We start from the raw sequence: 18062 nt of genomic DNA, 5'->3' as shown, positions 1-18062 counted from the left end.
GCTTAAGAGGAGTTCAAGTCCAGTTTATTCGCTAATCAGGTTAGGACTGCATGAGTGGTTCTCACAAAAACGGACGCCTAGACCACATACAGACTCTGTTTTCGACGTTCTAGATATCATTGGAAAGCTAAGATAAGCTTTCTAATCCAACTAGTACTATGTAAAAATATGCTTGGAGTTGATGGGAATCATTATAACAAGATGATGTCCAGAATCTGCCAGAAATTAGTGATACATGTTTCTTGGCCTAAAGGCCTTGTACATCTTGGATTTGCTCGGCCACCCCCTTGGCCACCGTGTGAGTCGAGGAAGACTCCAATTCAAGTGGAGGAGGATGATGATGACATCACTCCCATACAAACAATGCATGGACTGACAACACGAGCACGTGCACGACAGCTAAATCTCCATGTTCGTTCTTACCTAATCAATTGTGTTTTAGAGCTTACGCTTGGTGCCATGGATGCTTTGATGATTAGGAACCTTGGAGAGAACCATCAAGGACTTGGAAAAGGACAAGATGTCAAAGAGGAAAAGCTAGGACATTCACAACAAGAGAAAGTCAAGTCTGACTCAACTTCGTCTCCACCTTGGAGTACAGGACCAGTCTGCACTAAAATGGATGCCTAAGATGCATCCACTTCGATTAGGTTGGACTTTATATGGATGGAAATTTAAGGAGATAAGATTTTCAACCCTACTGAAACCACCTTAAAATTCATCTGGAGTCAACAGGAATCGTCGAAACCATTCAACGTTCAGATTCTGTTTTAGTGTTGCGACACTGTCTATTGAGCTATTGGATCGTGTATCATGTTGGAGCCCTTTAGGGGTGCGACCAAGGGTCACACACGCCCATAACCTCTATTTTATCAGCATCCTCCACCACATTAGGGTTTGGGTTTTTCTTAAATCATATCTGTCATCAAATAGTATCGACGTTCATCGGTTTGTGAGACCCCATCTCGTGATCAATGCAGTTTTGATTGTGTTCTTCCTGTTCTTGCATACTAAAACAATCATCCAAATTACCATACATCTCTTTCAAAGCTTGTTGCATTCCTTTCCAAGTCACATCATAACTAACCTTACAGTTGTATGTATCTTGTAGTCTCTTTTGTAAAGCTTTAGTATCGAGTGAAGGCTCGTTCCTTAAGGTAAGGCTTTCTGTGCTACCCATGCTTGATTGGTGTTACCATAATTTATCCAACTACTTGATGAACAATTATGATCATTGACTAGTACAGTAACCTACAAAAACAGTGAAATAAAGAAAATTGAAGCCAAAATGTCACAAATACCAGTATGAAGTTAGAATTAAACATAGGGAGGGTTAGTACCATAACACTAGAATCTGGCCTTCTAGAACCATTAAGTTTCCAAGTTCCCTATATATCTACTCATATCTGATTTTGTTATGCCAAGCTCAAACTCCTCATTTATAGCATATTGCATGACATCTAGCCTAAATTCTTTCATCCATGCATAGATAGTTACCAACTTCATATCAGGGTGATCAGCGTCATGCAATATATTTATCATCTTCGGATTGTCATCATCAACAAGCATGGCTACATCTAAATCATTTGCATCTAACCTAGAAGTTTCTAATGCAAAATTACATGGTTCTGGCTAGGTTCAATTCATCTCTTGATCCTCAGCTTGAGGTCCCAACAACACATACACGTCATCCTCATCAGATATCTCTACTACTTATTAAGACGGTAAAGGGTAGGCTGCCATTCCGTGTTCTGCCATTCCCATTCCCCCCTCCCCGCAAAGCCCATTCTCATTCCTGGCTACAATTCCGTGTTTTGCCATTCCCATTCCCCCCTCTCCGCACTGTCTTTCTCATTCCCCCCTCCCCGCAAAGCCCATTCCCATTCCCACGTGCTTCCCACGCCTAGCTAAAATTAAATTAAAAAAACACAAATGTGGCTCCAATGGGATTCAAACCTGCGACCTCTCAAGCAAATGTGCTCGTACCTACCACTACACCACATGTGTGTTTATGTCAATATCTGTTATAGTAAAAATATCTACTACATCTCTCCCAAAGCACACCTGCTACCCTTGCACAATGTGTAGTAGTACATAATTATCAACGATATTCCTGAATTATATTATTGGATGGAGAGAGTAGTATTTAAAGAAGAGCCTTGCATGCAATTTCTTTTGTTTGAATAATGTTTTCAACTTAAATTTCTTTTTTATATGTGTGACATTTATTCTCCGTAATATTTTTTCCAGGGATCCGACTTATGAGTCATTTTCATAAACCAACCCCAAAGATGAATCCATGTTTCTTACTTGAAAACCCCGAACAAACACCACTGGCAGGAAGCGCTCGCGTTGGCGTCGCTCATCGACGACGAGAAGAAGCTTGGCGACTGCCAGTTCGACCTCTGGAAGCATACTATGTGGCCACATGCGTCACTATGTTCAGCAAGCTCCGGCGCAATCGCTGCTTGGACGTGGTCCAAAGCGGCTGCACCGCGCTGTCCATCTTCAAACAGGGGGGACCTCATGGTCATCGTCAACGCCGGTGACTCTCGGGTTGTTCCGGGCACCGCATCCGACAACGACGCCGTCACGACGTCCAGCTCATCATTCACCTGAACCTCAACCTGCCACATAAGTCACTACTGACCGGCCAGCGGCCATGAATTCTTGTGCGCTGGGACGACGACCGTTGCTGACGTTGTGTGAGTGTCCTCGAACAAGATGTATGTAGAGGAGTAGCACATCTGGTGGTGCAACGGCTAGGTGTACTACCTCGCTAATCAGCCCGGGGTGTACTTCGTTTGGCAGCCCAGCCAGAGTCATCGGTACTCGCCATGTCGTGCGCGTCCGACGACTACTATATCAAGGACTATGGTGTCATCTTAGCGCCAGAGGTGACGCAGAGGAGGACCGACAACAATGACTACTCGCCATCGTCGGGGTAACTTTTATGCCGGCCTGCCTTTAATTCTTTCGCAAACACATACACTTGCCTTTTTTGTTTAAGCAAGCGTGTATGGCGGTGCGTACCTGATGACTGATGTACGAGGGAACTTCTACCGGCAGGTGTGACACGTGCTCTTCAATGATGAGACCATGCAAATCGTGGTATATATCGAAGTCTGTATAATACCGATGGTTGCAATGTAGTAGTGAAACAACTAAATTAAAATAACAAAATTTATGTATGGCTAGGATTACAAATGGATTATGAAACATTTTCTTATAACAATATAAGACACATTTTGTATATAAATTATTATGTTATTATATGTTCACGTTGCAACGCACGGGCACTCACCTATTCTAAATAAATCCTTGTCGCCTTCTGTACCATCATTTTGAGAATTTTCAATTACAATGCTAGCCCAATCAACTGACATGCTATCAGGACCATTACCATCCATTGCTCTCGAAGTAAACTTTGTCTACCTAATTATTTTGTGAGTTAGCACAAGCAGCAAAAATACGAATTCATATGAGATGGTAAATGGTGAAAATGAACACAATGGGCACCTTGGTATGTGTATGGTCACGTATAACTGAGACACAACTCCATTGCTACCGGGGTTGCAATACAGCGGGCACCTTTAAGATGACAGCACGACAGCCGACGGGGAAGGGAGAGGGCCTGGCGAGGCGATGCAAAAATCCACGCGCCGGTTACGGAGACGACAACCATCGGGTAGACCGGCCATCGAGAGAAAACTGCATCCACTAAGGCCTTGTTCGTTTCCGTCGGATTGCACCCGAAATCGTTCCAGCTAATCAAAGTTTATATAAATTAGAGAAGCAATCCGGTCAGGAATCGTTCCGACCCACCAATCCGACAGAAACGAACAAGCCCTAAAGCTGCCATCGATCTACTCTCGTCGTAAGCTACATAGCACTAAACCGGTTTAGATCTTGGGAAAAAGAGACGAACTAGGGAGGAGAACTCACTGTGGGCTGACGTGTTTACGACGAGAGAAAGGTGACGAATTGGGGAGAGAAACAACCAAAGTCAAAGAACAGGGATGAGACAGTGATGACATCTGGCCGTAAGGGCATACTAGTCATAAGGACAATGCGGGTCCACATGTCAGGTCTGTAAAAGAGGTAGCAACCTAAAATGATGAATGAGAAACGAGGAGCGACATATTTTTACCCGCGCACCGGAAGTCGACCCAATTTGAAGAGCGCCTTGTAGAGTGACCCGTTTTGACAAATTTCTGGCCAGCGCGCGATCTCCCAATTCACCTGGTTTTATCCATTCACGTGCCTGATATTTCCTTCGTGCCTCCACAGTTCTACACGCTGCCAAATCTCTCGCGAAGCACCCCTCCTTATCGATGTCGTCTGGCAGTGGTGAGTTTCCACCGGATTCATCTTAGACAACGTCGACACAAAATCCATCTGCGAAGGCTGCAGATTTTGAGGTAAGCAGTTTGATTCGATCAGAGGTCCAGAGCTGCTGTTCGCATAGCATGCGTAGGACACTTGCGAGGCGGCTTACGTCGCAACTCCTACGGACCACTGCGAGCACGAGGGTCGTAGTTAGCTCTGAATAGTGGATGAAGCTGTGTTCGTCGAACCACGTTGCCTAGATCCGGCGAAGCTTCGTGTGACTGAGAACAGAGCCTAGGTTGGAATATCGCACAGAGTAGGGCTGGACATTCGGGTAATATGGGTAATTCGGTTCGGTCTATTAGGATTCTACAAAAATCGGGTTCTGTAAAATAGGAACCGAACCCGAACCCATAATTACAGGAACCAAACTCAAATAGACCGAAAAATTCGGTTCGGTCTATTCGGTTCCTACAGAACCCGAATAACACAATCAGTTACAAATCATGAGTTCATGGATGACACACAAGCTGATACAATACTGCACATATGTCCATACAAAGTTCATAACAAATTAACTTAGAAACAAATTCACACAATATAATACCACTACCATTGTACCACAACATATGGACAAGAGAATAGGAGTAATTTAACAAGTTCATGACAATTGACAAATGCCAACTTGATTCTTGGAGCAAACTGGACTGGGCGCCTGGACAGCACAGCAACTCATCAAGGCAGCAACTCCACTCACGCCATGCCTGGGCGGCACCTGCCAGTGACCACTCACGCCATGCCTGGGCAGCAACTCCACACACGCTGCCACCAGCCAGTGACCAGTCCACCACCTTGTGTCCTTGTCCACCAACTCCACTCACGCCATGCCTGGGCGCCTGGCCAGCAACACAGCACAAGCACAATTACATTGTGTAACTTACACAGTATGACAGTAATAGTGACACCAAGTAGATTTTCTCACCTTATTTGATTATTTCTATATCACTCAATCACAATTTCCTTGTCCTTAGAAGTTGTATCAGTATTGTTGGCAATATTCGAACTATCCATTTCCGCAAAAAGTGCTGAAATAAAAACTCAATTAAAGCAATAAGAACAAGAACTTAATGAGTTAATGTGCACAACAACAAATAACAAACTGCAAGGTACCTTCTTCCAGATTGGCCAACTCCTCAGTATCCTCTTCATTGGTGATATGACATGCACGCCTCATCCAGTCTTGAGTGCAAACAAGAGCTTCAACCATGAATGGAGTGAGAGAGCTTCTAAAATCATCTAAAATGCGTCCACTAGTACTAAAGGCACTCTCAGATGCGACTGTGGAGATGGGAATGGCTAGAACATCACGAGCCAAGCACCATAAAATTGGAAACCTTGTAGAATTCACCTTCCACCAGTCCATGATATTAAATTTGCTAGTATGTTCTTCATTCTCTTCAGCAAGGTACTTCTCCAACTCTGATTTGGAAGCACTGACACCACAATTGTTCGACTTCATCCTTTTAGCAACCAATGTTCTCATCAAGCTACTACCTTCATCTTCTTCTTGTGGGTTTTTTGCTTTAGTGGTCTAGCCATCCTTTTCACTTGTAGCATATATTCTCCCATACTCTTCAAACAACTTTGTGAGTGTTTCATTCATTTTAATCCAAACCACTTCTCCATGGACCTCACCAAACATCTCTAAGGTAGCAATCTTGGTGTAGTTTGAAAGTTTGTACCTCGGATCAAGAGCAACAACCACAAAGATGAGAATGTTGAAGCTAGTATGATCACCCCAATACTTGTTGTACTTTGCCAACATTTTTTTGCCATTTCCTTGCGCAAAGGATCGTTGCTTTCACACCAAGACCGCAACAATATGTTTAGTTCAGCAACCTCATGAAAGAATATGTGAGTTGTAGGGCAAAGAATGGCAGAAACACGAAGGGTCAACTTGTGGAAGTGCTGAAGAAACTCAACCATCTTCGCTGCACTAGCCCAATCATCCGAATCTGGAACTCCAGGCTATTTTTCGCCATTTAAATCAATTGTATAGTATGGATCATCATCTGCATAACTCTCAAACACCTTCTCATATGCTACCGCTGCCTTTAGCATATTGTATGTTGAGTTCCAGCGTGTGACAACATCAAGTGACAAGAAATCATTGGTGTTTACCTTCTCTAGCTCTCCACACTTCTTAAATTTGGCAATCCTAGCAGGGGAGCTCTTAATGAATTTAACAGCAGCACGAACACGCTTGATAGATATGTCAACCTCTTTCAATCCCTCTTGAACTATCAAGTTCACAATATGTGCTGCACATCTCATGTGAAGTAACTTGGATTCCAAGACGCTAGTCCTTGATTTGTTTGTGACCTTTGCCATGTAGGAAACTGCACCATTATTAGCTGAAGCATTGTCAACGGTGATGGTAAACACCTTGTCCAATCCCCAATCAGCCAGACACCTCTCCATGTCTTTTCCTATGTCATCTGCCCTGTGACCCTTCACCATGAAAAAGCCTATTATCCTCTTTTGTAGTTGCCATGATTCATCGACAAAATGAGCTGTCACACACATGTAGCTTTGCTGATGGTTGGATGTCCATGTATCTATGGTCAAGCATAATCTTTGACAATTTGTCTTCAAAAATGCTTTTAGCTTCTCTTTCTCTTTGTTGTAGGCACCAGTTACATCTCTAGTTGTTGTTCTTCTAGATGGAACCCCAAACCGTGGACAAGCCTTAGACATGAACTTTCTAAAACCTGGTCGCTCAGCAAAAGCAAATGGAAGCTCATCTGTAATTAACATTTCAGTAAAAGCCACCCTAAGCATTTCTGGATCAAACCTCCAAGCAGTGATGCTAGACCTACTGCCATCTTCACTACAAGCTTGCAAAATAGGCTGCTTGTCATCATTGATCTTATTGGGATTCTTTTTGCATACCTTCAAGTGTTTTCCTAATGCAGATGTACCATTGACTTTTGCCTCACACTTGATAATAATCTTGCAATAGTTGCACCTTGCTTCCTTCACAACACTAGAATCTTTGTCTATGATCTTGGTGAAACTCTGCCATACCTCTGATCTGGGTGCCATAGCTTTTCTTTTCTTCACCTCTTTCTCTGCAGGTGCCTCTGCAATACCTTTCTCGGGTTCTTGAGTTGAGTTGTCTCGCATCGGAACATTCTCAATCAATTCTAGTTGAGGCATTCTTTCTTCAGGTTGTGCCATCTGCAAATGAGATGTCCTTAAGCAACATTGGAACAACATTCATATTTGAAACATCATTCATCTAAGCAACATTTGCGAGTTTGCAACAACATTCATATTTGCATGCAAATTGCCAAATTGGAATAGCGAGCTAGCAACAACATTCATATTTGCATGCAAATGAGAAGTCAGCTTACATTGCAGGATTCCTCGCTGGTTGTCGTCGTGCCTTCGATGGGCGTACCTTGCGTTGTGGCCGGAGCTTGCAGTGAGGGAGTGGCACGCCGGAGCTGCAGCGTATGCTGGTTTGTTGGCCGACTGGACGCTGGACCTTGGCGGGCGGGGGAAGCTGGGAGCTGGAGCATTGCTGCACTAGAGCAGCACGACGGTCGCCGGACGCCGGAGTTAGATCAGCCGAGCAGGAGCCTGTACACAGGAGCAGAACGCCGGACGTGGAGCAGTGGAGAACCAAAGCTGGACGCAGGAGCAGAACACCGGACGGGGAGCAGTGGAGAACTGGAGTGGAACACAGGAGCAGAACGCCGGACGCAGGAGCGACGAGCGAGTAGCTCTAGGCGGCGGCCGGACGGGGAGCCTCTAGCTCTAGGGTTGCCTGGTCGGAGTGGTGGACTGGTGGGCGCCTGGGCGGTGGCTGCCTGCGGGCTGCGGCTGTGGACTCAGGTCTCAGGAAGTCAGGGTTCAGGGAGGAACAACCAGGCGGGCCTTGGACTGGGCCATCAGCTATATCCTATTGGGCTGACTGCTGTGTGTGGCCTACGAAGGTATATTTCGGTTTTTAGTCTATTCGGGTTACACGCTATAAAACCCGAACCCTAACCCGATAACCGAATAGGAACGATCTTTGGACTGAACCCGAAAACCGAAACCCGAAAAACCGACCAAATCGGTCTATTTGGGTTCGGGTTCGGTTCACGGGTTTAAAATGCCCAGCCCTAGCACAGAGGCATACAAAAATCCTCCCTGTGAAGCGGAATCTACCTCCTGCAGAATGATTTCCGCAGTCCATGTTTCTTTGTTGGTCAGCAAGATGCACATGTTGTTGGTACATTGTTTAGTTAATTTATAAACTCTTTTTCTGCATATAACTTGGTTGGCTCTAGAGAAAAGCCCTTCGGTCTAGGCTTTCAGCCCTCGGGTAAAGAAGAATGATGATTGATGGCTTAATGTGACATTATTATCTTATACATTGCAGGGGAGGGGACGAAATTTGTTTCAGTGTTGATTTCTGAACATGGTATGATGCTTTTGTCATCCTCTTCGATTGTCTTTGGAGAACATCTAGCACATGTTGTACCAGTTAAAAGAATACCTGTTGATCCTGATAAAAGAATAGCACTCGGGCGTTATCACAACTAGGATGGCAAAGATGCAGTTGGTGGCGCGGAAGTTGTTAGGATTAAGGGTTAAAAAATAAGGAACTGTTAGAGATATATAGTTGTTAGATCCCAACTTGTTTAGGGAGATCCCAATTTAGAGTTTTAGGGGCTTAAATATAAGGAGTTATTAGAGATGCTCTAAAATCCACCCAATCAAATCACCCTCACATTCATAATATCGCCTAAATCCACTAAATGAATTACACCTACACATAACACACCCTCAAAATCAACAGTTCAGATCGCTGCAAAACCCTCATTTCTCTTGCTCACTCAAATTTAATGGTCAATATTATTTAGATTATCCTTGCTTCCTGATCCCTTAGACACTGCTTCCATTCTCTTCCATTACCTCGCCGTCCCTCCCTTTCCCCCTCACTCGTGATGTCTCTGTCGTCGTCGACCCTTCCCCCTATCCTCCCACATTACCGGTGACGACCTCTCCTTCTGGGAGCGTCGACGGTCCCTCTCTCTTCCCTTCCAGGGACAGTAGCTTTAACACAAGTATTAGACTAGTATAGATATGAAAACCAAAAACTAAAATGAACAATGTTTTGAAACTGAGAGATTGTTTAAAATTATAAATATCATTTTTTATTTATTACTCAAATTCAAGTTACGAAACATGATAGTGTGCTATAATTTCACGGAGTGAGTATCTACGAAGATCGCAACATTATAACAAGTTCATTGTTCCGTTTGTACCTATGGCAATTTCTTATATCATTGTAAATATTGCAATTCCTTTTATGTCATTCGAATGTGATTTCTTACTTTTTTTTATACCATCACTAGTGTTATAGAAAGGATTCGGACATGTAAAAAAAATTTATCCTCCAATGTCACTAGCACATAGAATTTTCTCTTGTTCCTGTTGAATACAGTATGTATACTACACGTCCTCGAGAATTCGCGGTAAAACACAAGGGCAGATCTGATCCTTCGACGCGCTGATATTTCCGTTTTCCGACAATATCCTAATCTACAAACTCAAATTTCGCAGCAGCTGAGCCGAGTTCCATGCCTTCTCGGGAAACAAAGCAGTAGATGGATGAGGCACATCGCGTCAGCGGCAACCGCCTGCGGTACGCGCCAGAAATAATAATTAGGGGATCCTGATAAGTGTTGGCACAAGTAGCTTGCCAGCACCCAACTCCAAGCAAGCCATAACTGCAAGAAAGCAACGGCAGCAAGAAACCTTGTAAACATCGGAGCATAGATCGCGGCGGTGATGGCGGCCAAGGTGAGGACGGAGCTGGACGTGGGCGCCGACGGCGTGGCCGTAATCACCATCTACAATCCGCCCGTCAACTCCCTCTCCATCGACGGTATGGTACTCCGCTTAACCCCCGTCATCCCAAATCTATTTTCTTGTGCCTGGCCGGTTGATGCGAGATTGGGGTTTGTGGCTCGCGGGTGGTCGAATCCGATTTGGAGGGGTGTACTAGTACCTCCTTTATGCCGATTCGTGCCACCGCTGTGCTTCATTTTGTCGTCGTGATCTACCTGATCCAAAATTGGGGGTCATACACAGGTCGATGCGGCATGATAGAATACGTGTGGAACACCAAAAAGATTTCCTTCTGTGTTCGGTGTATATGCACAATTTTCAAAACTCCAGAAACACGGAATCACTACAACCATGATAGTTTCATTCAGAAAGTAAAGATAACATTGCACTTAGATTATAAGGCATGCAATATGCACATATAGTTTATACACACAAACAACTGTCTGAACATTTCTTTCATTTTTGTACTTAAACATATACATATGTAAGGCACCTCAAATGCAGTCAAATGCATCTGTATATATAAGCCAATCAGAATAATTCTCATATTCTTTGGTTCAGTGTTATAATATAGGGTCATCATGTGTGATATATTAAATTAGCTGCTAAGTATATTGTTTCAAAATTGCACTTCTTTTCTTTCAGTCTTACATAGCTTAAAAGAAAGCTATGAAGAAGCACTTCGGAGAAACGATGTTAAAGCTATTGTCGTTACAGGTACAAAGCAGTTCATTGTTTCAAGCAATATGTGTGTCAATTTTGGTTGGCAGAGACCTGACTGCAGCACCTTTAATCCCCTCTCCGCCTGTTTGCCTGATGACAATATTTCTTTTATAACCTACTATCACAGGGAAAGGAGGGAAATTTTCTGGAGGATTTGATATTAGTTCCTTTGGTGGTGTTCAAGGAGGCCAAAGTATGTTGTACTTTCCTACTTTCCATTTCTCACTACACTATCTCATCTTATAATTGTTTCTTATTTTATCTACTGTTCTCAATACTAATTGGTTTATTATTTTTTAACAGCAATGCAACCAAAGGTTGGCTACATAGCAATAGATATTCTCACAGATACTGTAGAAGGTATTTAATTCATTCACCTTTCTTGATTGGTTATTGATTTTCTGTTGAAGAACTGTCTTGATCTTTTTGCTATGTACTGTCCTAAATAGCTGCGACAAAGCCATCAGTGGCAGCAATTGATGGTCTTGCTCTTGGTGGGGGTTTAGAAGTTGCCATGGTACTTTATTGTTTTATTATCCTTGTCATTGTCATTTAATTTTCATTATTTCAGAGTGTTAACATTAATGAAAATGTTTATGTATTCGTTTAGGCATGCCATGCACGGATTGCAACTCCAACAGCTCAATTAGGTCTTCCAGAACTTCAGTTAGGAATTATTCCAGGATTTGGAGGTATATTCATGTTACTATTTGTATAAGAGTTTCTTAATGTCCTAGGTACAAAATGATTCATTTCTGATGTCCTTTCAACCATGTGGTTCCCTAATTGTAGGAACACAGCGACTCCCACGACTGGTTGGTCTGACAAAATCTTTGGAAATGATGCTGGTAAGCTCTGATGCTTCTTTCCTTCCTCTTTTCAGCTTCAGGATTCTGTTATCGGGCATTATCTTCTTTTAAAACATGTATCATTTTTCCAGTTATCTAAGCCAATCAAGGGCGGTGAGGCACACCAACTGGGTCTGGTTGATGCCTTAGTTTCTCCTAATGATTTGGTGAATACTGCTCGTCAATGGGCTTTGGATATATATGAATGTAGGAGGCCCTGGATCAAAAGCCTTTATAAGACTGACAAGCTAGAACCTCTTGGGGAGGCTAGGGAAATTCTGAAGTTTGCAAGAGCTCAAGCTCAAAAGCAGGCAGCTAATCTTCATCACCCACTTGTTTGTATTGATGTCATTGAAGAAGGTATAGTTGCAGGACCACGGGCTGGACTCTGGAAGGTACTTGATATGATTTATGTTCCTTTATGCTAATTTTATTTTTTTATTGATGGATAGCATTTACAAAACTCTGGGCACATTTACTTGATGAAAATGCAGGAAGCAACTTCTTTCCAGGAACTGCTTTTCTCAGATACTTGTAAAAGCTTAGTTCATGTGTTCTTTTCTCAGCGGGCAACGTCTAAGGTATGAGGATGCTTTTTTATATTAATATGAAGGGATCGTACATATTAATATGAAGGGATCATACAATGTACTAATTGTTTTGTTACATGGAACAGATTCCAGGTGCTACAGACTTGGGGTTGATGCCTAGGAAAATAACTAAAGTTGCCATTCTAGGTGGTGGGCTTATGGGTTCAGGAATTGCAACTGCGATGGTATTAAGTAACTATCCTGTGCTACTTAAAGAAGTAAATGAGAAGTTCCTAACTGCTGGAATCAACAGAATCCAAGGTGGAACATAATTTAGCATCATCTTAAAGGCAACGACTAATATGCAAGCAGCTATTATGTGCAAGCGTGCAAGCAGGTCTTTTAGTCCGTTAGATCTAGATCTAACCGTATGCAATATTTAGCATTTAAATCCTCCCACCACCACCTCGTGTAGCTTTATAAAAAAGCCCCTAACAAACCACGATTACACATACGGTTGGATCTAGATGCAACGGACCAAGAGAGCTGCTTGCACGCTTGCACCTAATGACTGCTTGCATATTGGTCGTTGTCCATCTTAAATCCTTCTTATTCTTAGGAAAATCTTTTGATATTTCAATCAGTTCTATTATATTAGGTAAACTTACTATTTTGTTTCCCCAGCCAATTTGCAGAGTCGAGTAAAGAAAGGAAAAATGACCGAGGAGCGATATGAGAAGGCTATGTCTCTCGTTACTGGTGTCCTTGATTATGAACGTTTCAAAGATGTAGACCTCGTTATAGAGGCAAGTCTTTACTCTTTGCCCTTCCTCATTATGCACCAAATGGTACTTAATATAGTGAACTCCTTTATCCTTATTCATTTGCTTGTCATGATTGCAGGCAGTTATTGAGAATGTGAAGTTGAAGCAGCAAATATTTTCTGACTTAGAGAAGTACTGTCCTTCACATTGCATCCTTGCTACTAACACATCTACAATTGATCTTAATCTGATTGGGGAGAAAACAAAGGCTCAAGATCGTATTGCTGGTGCACACTTCTTTAGGTAATGCAGCGTAAAATTGATTTATGCTTTTTTTTTTGCATCACTGTATTGACTTATTATATTATGTAGTCCTGCGCATGTGATGCCACTTCTGGAAATAGTTCGTACTCAGCACACTTCACCACAAGTTGTTGTTGACTTGCTGGATGTTGGGAAGAAGATTAAAAAGACACCAATAGTCGTCGGGAACTGTACTGGCTTTGCAGTTAATAGGATGTTCTTTCCATACACTCAATCAGCACTCTTTTATGTTGATCTTGGTATGGATGTTTATAAGATTGATCGTGCTTGTACCAAATTTGGAATGCCTATGGGTCCTTTCAGGTAATATATCGATCCTTGCATTATTGCTGTTCAGTCTATAAGTTTCTGCAACTTCATTTCTATTTCATGAGGTTGTTTATGAGTGACTACAGATGGATTCAAAACTGTTGTTCCTTTTCAATTTCTTTGTATCCAGACTGGCAGATCTGGTTGGTTTTGGTGTGGCTGTGGCCACTGGTATGCAATACCTTGAAAATTTCCCAGAGAGGGTCTACAAATCAATGCTACTTCCTCTGATGATGGAGGGCAATAGGGCAGGTAAGCATAATCAAACAATATTTTTGCTTTAAATGTTTGTTCTCTATGCAGCTCATATCTATATTGGTTTATTATGAAATGTTTAACTCAGGTGAAGCCACCCAAAAAGGATTTTACAAGTATGAGGGCAAGAGGAAAGCGACTCCTGATCCTGAAATTATGAAATATATTGAAAAATCTAGGAGCATGGCAGGAGTTACACCAGATCCTGAGGTTTGCTTTCATAATTCTGTTGACTGTGCACGCCCTTCTGTTGTTCCTCGAGAAACATGCAGTTTTTCCTTTTTCCAAAGTTCATGTGTTTTGTAGTAATACAATCGCTTAGTGGCTGTGGTCCCGTGAATTTTTCTTTGTTAGTCTGTTGCCAGTTGAGAAGTTGCCATTACTGTACAGTCTCATCTGTGCTGATAGCAATACAGCACCTCAAGATACGGTGTTATGTACTTTCCATATAACCCAGCTGCTTTTTGGGCGCCTAACTCAATTGGTCCTGGGCGTAGAACGGTAGAAGGCGATAGCAGTATAGCACCCAAGTTCAAAGTCCTCGTCCAGGCAAATCTGGGTGCATATCTCTTAATTAAAAAGAAACCTGGTTCACTTGTTTGGAAACATGTTTCGTGGGAACTGTGGTTTGATGGTGTCCATTAAATTATGAAAAAACAATTTGAAGTAGAGCCAACACTGTGTCAAGCCATTTTTCTTTATGCTAGATATGATGGTTAGCATGGCATGAAATGCCAAAGCAAATTGGACATAACATGTGGTAAAGTAAATGTTATATTTTTTTGGAACTGATAAGGTTGCTTTTTTTCCTGAGAACGTGTCCATTTACACGTGTTTTATTAAGAGGGGAAAATCAAGTTATTACAAAGGCACAGCTATCCTTCTTTAAAACACGAGCAGCGTTTACAGAAGGCATTTGCACGGCCACGGTAATTGCACCAGAACATGCATCACCTAAAACTGACACTCGAGCGGATTACATTTTCATCAGTTTGCGCGATGGTTCGTAATCTAGTCTCTTAGCAAGCTGAGAAGCACCAGCAAGTGGGAGTAGCCGGCTAAGATTCACTCATTCCCCTGGTGTACCACATCGTAGCAGAGGAGTGGTCGTTGCGGTGTTGCTCCAAGCACTGCCATTTCGCTCCTTCCAAATGGTCCAAGAGGCCAAGAGCCCAAGATAAGGTTGCTTCTAACACTGAAATCTTTGGTCCTTGTACCAGCTGATGAAGCTAAGTGAGAAAGACATAGTCGAGATGGTGTTTTTCCCGGTGATAAATGAAGCCTGCCGAGTCCTTGATGAGGGTATCGCCGTCAAGGCTTCTGACCTAGACATCGCTTCAATCTTTGGCATGGGGTTCCCACCTTATAGGTCTGCTTTCAGAGCCCTGGTGCAATACCCCTTTCTCCCTTTGTAACTATATACGTAACTGAATGACTGCTCGCATTCTATTCGTTGCTACAAGCAGGGGAGGTGTCATGCACTGGGCAGATTCCATCGGCGCAAAGTACATCCATGGAAAGTTGGAGGAGTGGACAAAGCGGTATGGGGGCTTCTTCAAGCCCTGCTCTTACCTCGCTGAAAGAGCTGCAAAAGGGATTCCTCTGGTGAGCAAGTCATTATCCTTTCTTATTCTTTTTCTTTTTGAGGAAAACGTACGTGTTTGATTAAAGGGACGTTTGGTTTCACTTAACTAAAGTTTAGTTGAGTCTTTGTCACATCGAATATTTAAATAATCACACAGATGAATACTAAAAAACAAGATAATTTATTGAACCTAATTAAGCCTATATTGAATACTCATAATCGATATTTTTGATGTGACACAAACTAAACTTTAATCAGGAGAACCAAACACTTCCTAAGTCCTAAGGGCTTGTTTGATTAGGGAGGGATTGAAGGGATTAAATCTTTTTGTAGTTAAAATTGAATAGGAAGGCATTTTAATCCTCCTCAACCCTCCGATCTATGTGCAATCGAACAAGCTTTACGGGACTGTTCAGTTAGGAGGGGATTAGAGAGAATTAAATCCTTTCCTAGTAAAAATAAAAATTGAATCCCCTCAACCTCTTCGATCCCTATGCAAGCGAACAAGCCTAAAAGGGAAATACATGCTTAATATGAAGTCACAGTGGGCCTACAGTAAGACGCGAGTGGTTACAGAAGCCATGATTTTCTTAAACTACATCGGTTTAAATTAAATCTTGCACATGGGTGCCTTGTCATGCAATACTCTGAATTTTGCACCTCGTTAGCATAAATACATTCATACGTTCAATGTTGCAGCTCATTGGCATGTTTACAAAATGCTAGTGTGATACCATTAAATTACCTACACTAATTATCTTATTTGTCTGTAACATTTTGTATTCTTTTTGGTCTAATTCATAATGCAACAATATTATGACCATAGCACCTGATTCGAAAACAAAATTTCATTTGCAGAGTGCACCAACAAAGAAAGTTCAGGCTCGGCTATAAGATGATTTCCTTGTGGATGGAGGAGACAATAATGGATTCCGGTGAAGCATTTGGAATGCGTAGAGCTGTAGGCTACCACTATCACATGCATGTAACGCAATATACTACTGTGAAAATAAAGTGCACTGCACGGCGGTTTTTTTATATATAAATACAAGGATTTTTTTCTTGTCACCTGTAAAAATTTAAACAGATTTTTTGTGGAATCTCATGAGAACTGAGGCACCGCTCCAAATTCTAAACAAACCCTAAGAATGGTACGGAAAGTAAGTTCCGCTCACGATCCATATAACAAGATGGAATAATCAGAAAGTAGGCCTTTACCCCACAAAAATATGCGAAAATAGGTCTCGGTTATATATATCTTGAAACGACAAAACATGTATCCGGTATTCCGGTCAATGAACATGCGAAGCTGTATGCCTTGTGTTTTTCCCTACACACATCTTTTACTTTTTTAACTAATACAATACTATATCAAACTAAACATATGTACACGTTAGATATTAAATTAATAAGAACAAATATTATATTTTGTTTTAGCCAAAAGACCAAGAAAGTTACGAGTTGAGAAGGGTCTCGATCTCTTTTTTTATAGCTCCCTTGCTCGTCCGTCCTTCTTTAACTAGTAAGATGGTATTATGTGAAAGTGTTGCGTTGCTTCATATCATGTTAGGCTTATATGATTTCTCACAACTCATCTATAATGTAATAGTTCATTGATAGGCGAGAAGCGAGTAAATGTAATAGACCTAAGCGCTTTGCACGTGACATACAATGCACAAAACTGGTGCCTTAAAGGAGTAGAAATTCGTGTGATCATGGACAACAGACACATACAGGCCTAGTTGTGCCACCTAGTGTGGCGGTTGTTAGAAATTTAGTCATTTTCACTATTAATTTAATCCAGAACAACAATGTGATTTATGTGATGTCATGTATGTGCATGTGCGTACAACTACTCGCATTAGTAGTAAACAACAATGAAACATGCACAAATACAAAGAACAGAATGTATCCTGCAGAGGGACCAATGGTCAAAGCATCAGTGGCTCCATTCACACCAGACATCTCGTGTGTTTGTTCGATATAGCTGTACGAAGTCGATGCAAGAAGATGTATGTAGTGCAGTCCCTCGAACGGTCTTCGGGAAGAAGAGCAACAACACGCGTCTCCGAGAAGACGACGAACAACAGGATGTAGACGAAACAACGGGACAAAGACGTGGATAAACACACCACATGAGCAGTCACGAAGACGCTGCCCAAAAATCTGATCGCCCGCACACGCATGAAAGTGTATCTCTGCCGACGGTGATTTCGGAGGACTATTCTCCCGCTCATTCTATGCTCGCAGAAGATGGAACAAGGATATGTTGTCTGCACTGCGTTTTTGGAGAGACGGGATGCTCTGCTGTCATTATTCCATTCAAGTGTTGTAATGAACAAAAACGGACAGACGTTAATCCAGCCAAAACTGCTCGATCGTTTAGAGGTAATCAGACCAAGGTTCGATCTATAGTCACAACCACGGCCCAGCCAGCCGCGCCATGCGATGCCCATAGCCTGGCTCGACGGCGACGCGTGGGTGTGGC

General features: G+C 42.3%; 1 protein-coding gene across 1 annotated transcript; it reads left to right on the top strand.

The window, feature by feature from the left end:
* Positions 1 to 9652: 9652 nt before the first annotated feature.
* Positions 9653 to 16707, top strand: LOC100285945 (glyoxysomal fatty acid beta-oxidation multifunctional protein MFP-a). Its single transcript, NM_001158834.2, has 18 exons — positions 9653 to 10273; positions 10882 to 10953; positions 11087 to 11152; positions 11263 to 11319; positions 11409 to 11476; positions 11570 to 11651; positions 11752 to 11807; positions 11900 to 12202; positions 12302 to 12388; positions 12484 to 12658; positions 13022 to 13143; positions 13241 to 13404; positions 13474 to 13728; positions 13865 to 13986; positions 14078 to 14199; positions 15210 to 15358; positions 15456 to 15594; positions 16433 to 16707. The coding sequence occupies exons 1-18, from the start codon at positions 10177 to 10179 to the stop codon at positions 16466 to 16468; spliced, it is 2172 nt and encodes a 723-aa protein (NP_001152306.2). The 5' UTR covers positions 9653 to 10176; the 3' UTR covers positions 16469 to 16707.
* The last annotated feature ends 1355 nt before the right edge of the window (positions 16708 to 18062 follow it).

Source organism: Zea mays, chromosome 8 (genome assembly GCF_902167145.1).
Source record: "Zea mays cultivar B73 chromosome 8, Zm-B73-REFERENCE-NAM-5.0, whole genome shotgun sequence".
Taxonomy (NCBI): Eukaryota; Viridiplantae; Streptophyta; class Magnoliopsida; order Poales; family Poaceae; genus Zea; species Zea mays.
This window is presented reverse-complemented; position numbering and strand designations above follow the sequence as displayed.

Coding starts and splice junctions, on each gene's coding strand:
- LOC100285945 (NM_001158834.2), top strand. CDS start 10,177: ATGGCGGCCAAGGTGAGGACGGAGCTGGACGTGGGCGCCGACGGCGTG. Junction 10,954..11,086: donor TAAAGCTATTGTCGTTACAG/GTACAAAGCAGT, acceptor CTACTATCACAG/GGAAAGGAGGGAAATTTTCT. Junction 11,153..11,262: donor TGGTGTTCAAGGAGGCCAAA/GTATGTTGTACT, acceptor ATTTTTTAACAG/CAATGCAACCAAAGGTTGGC.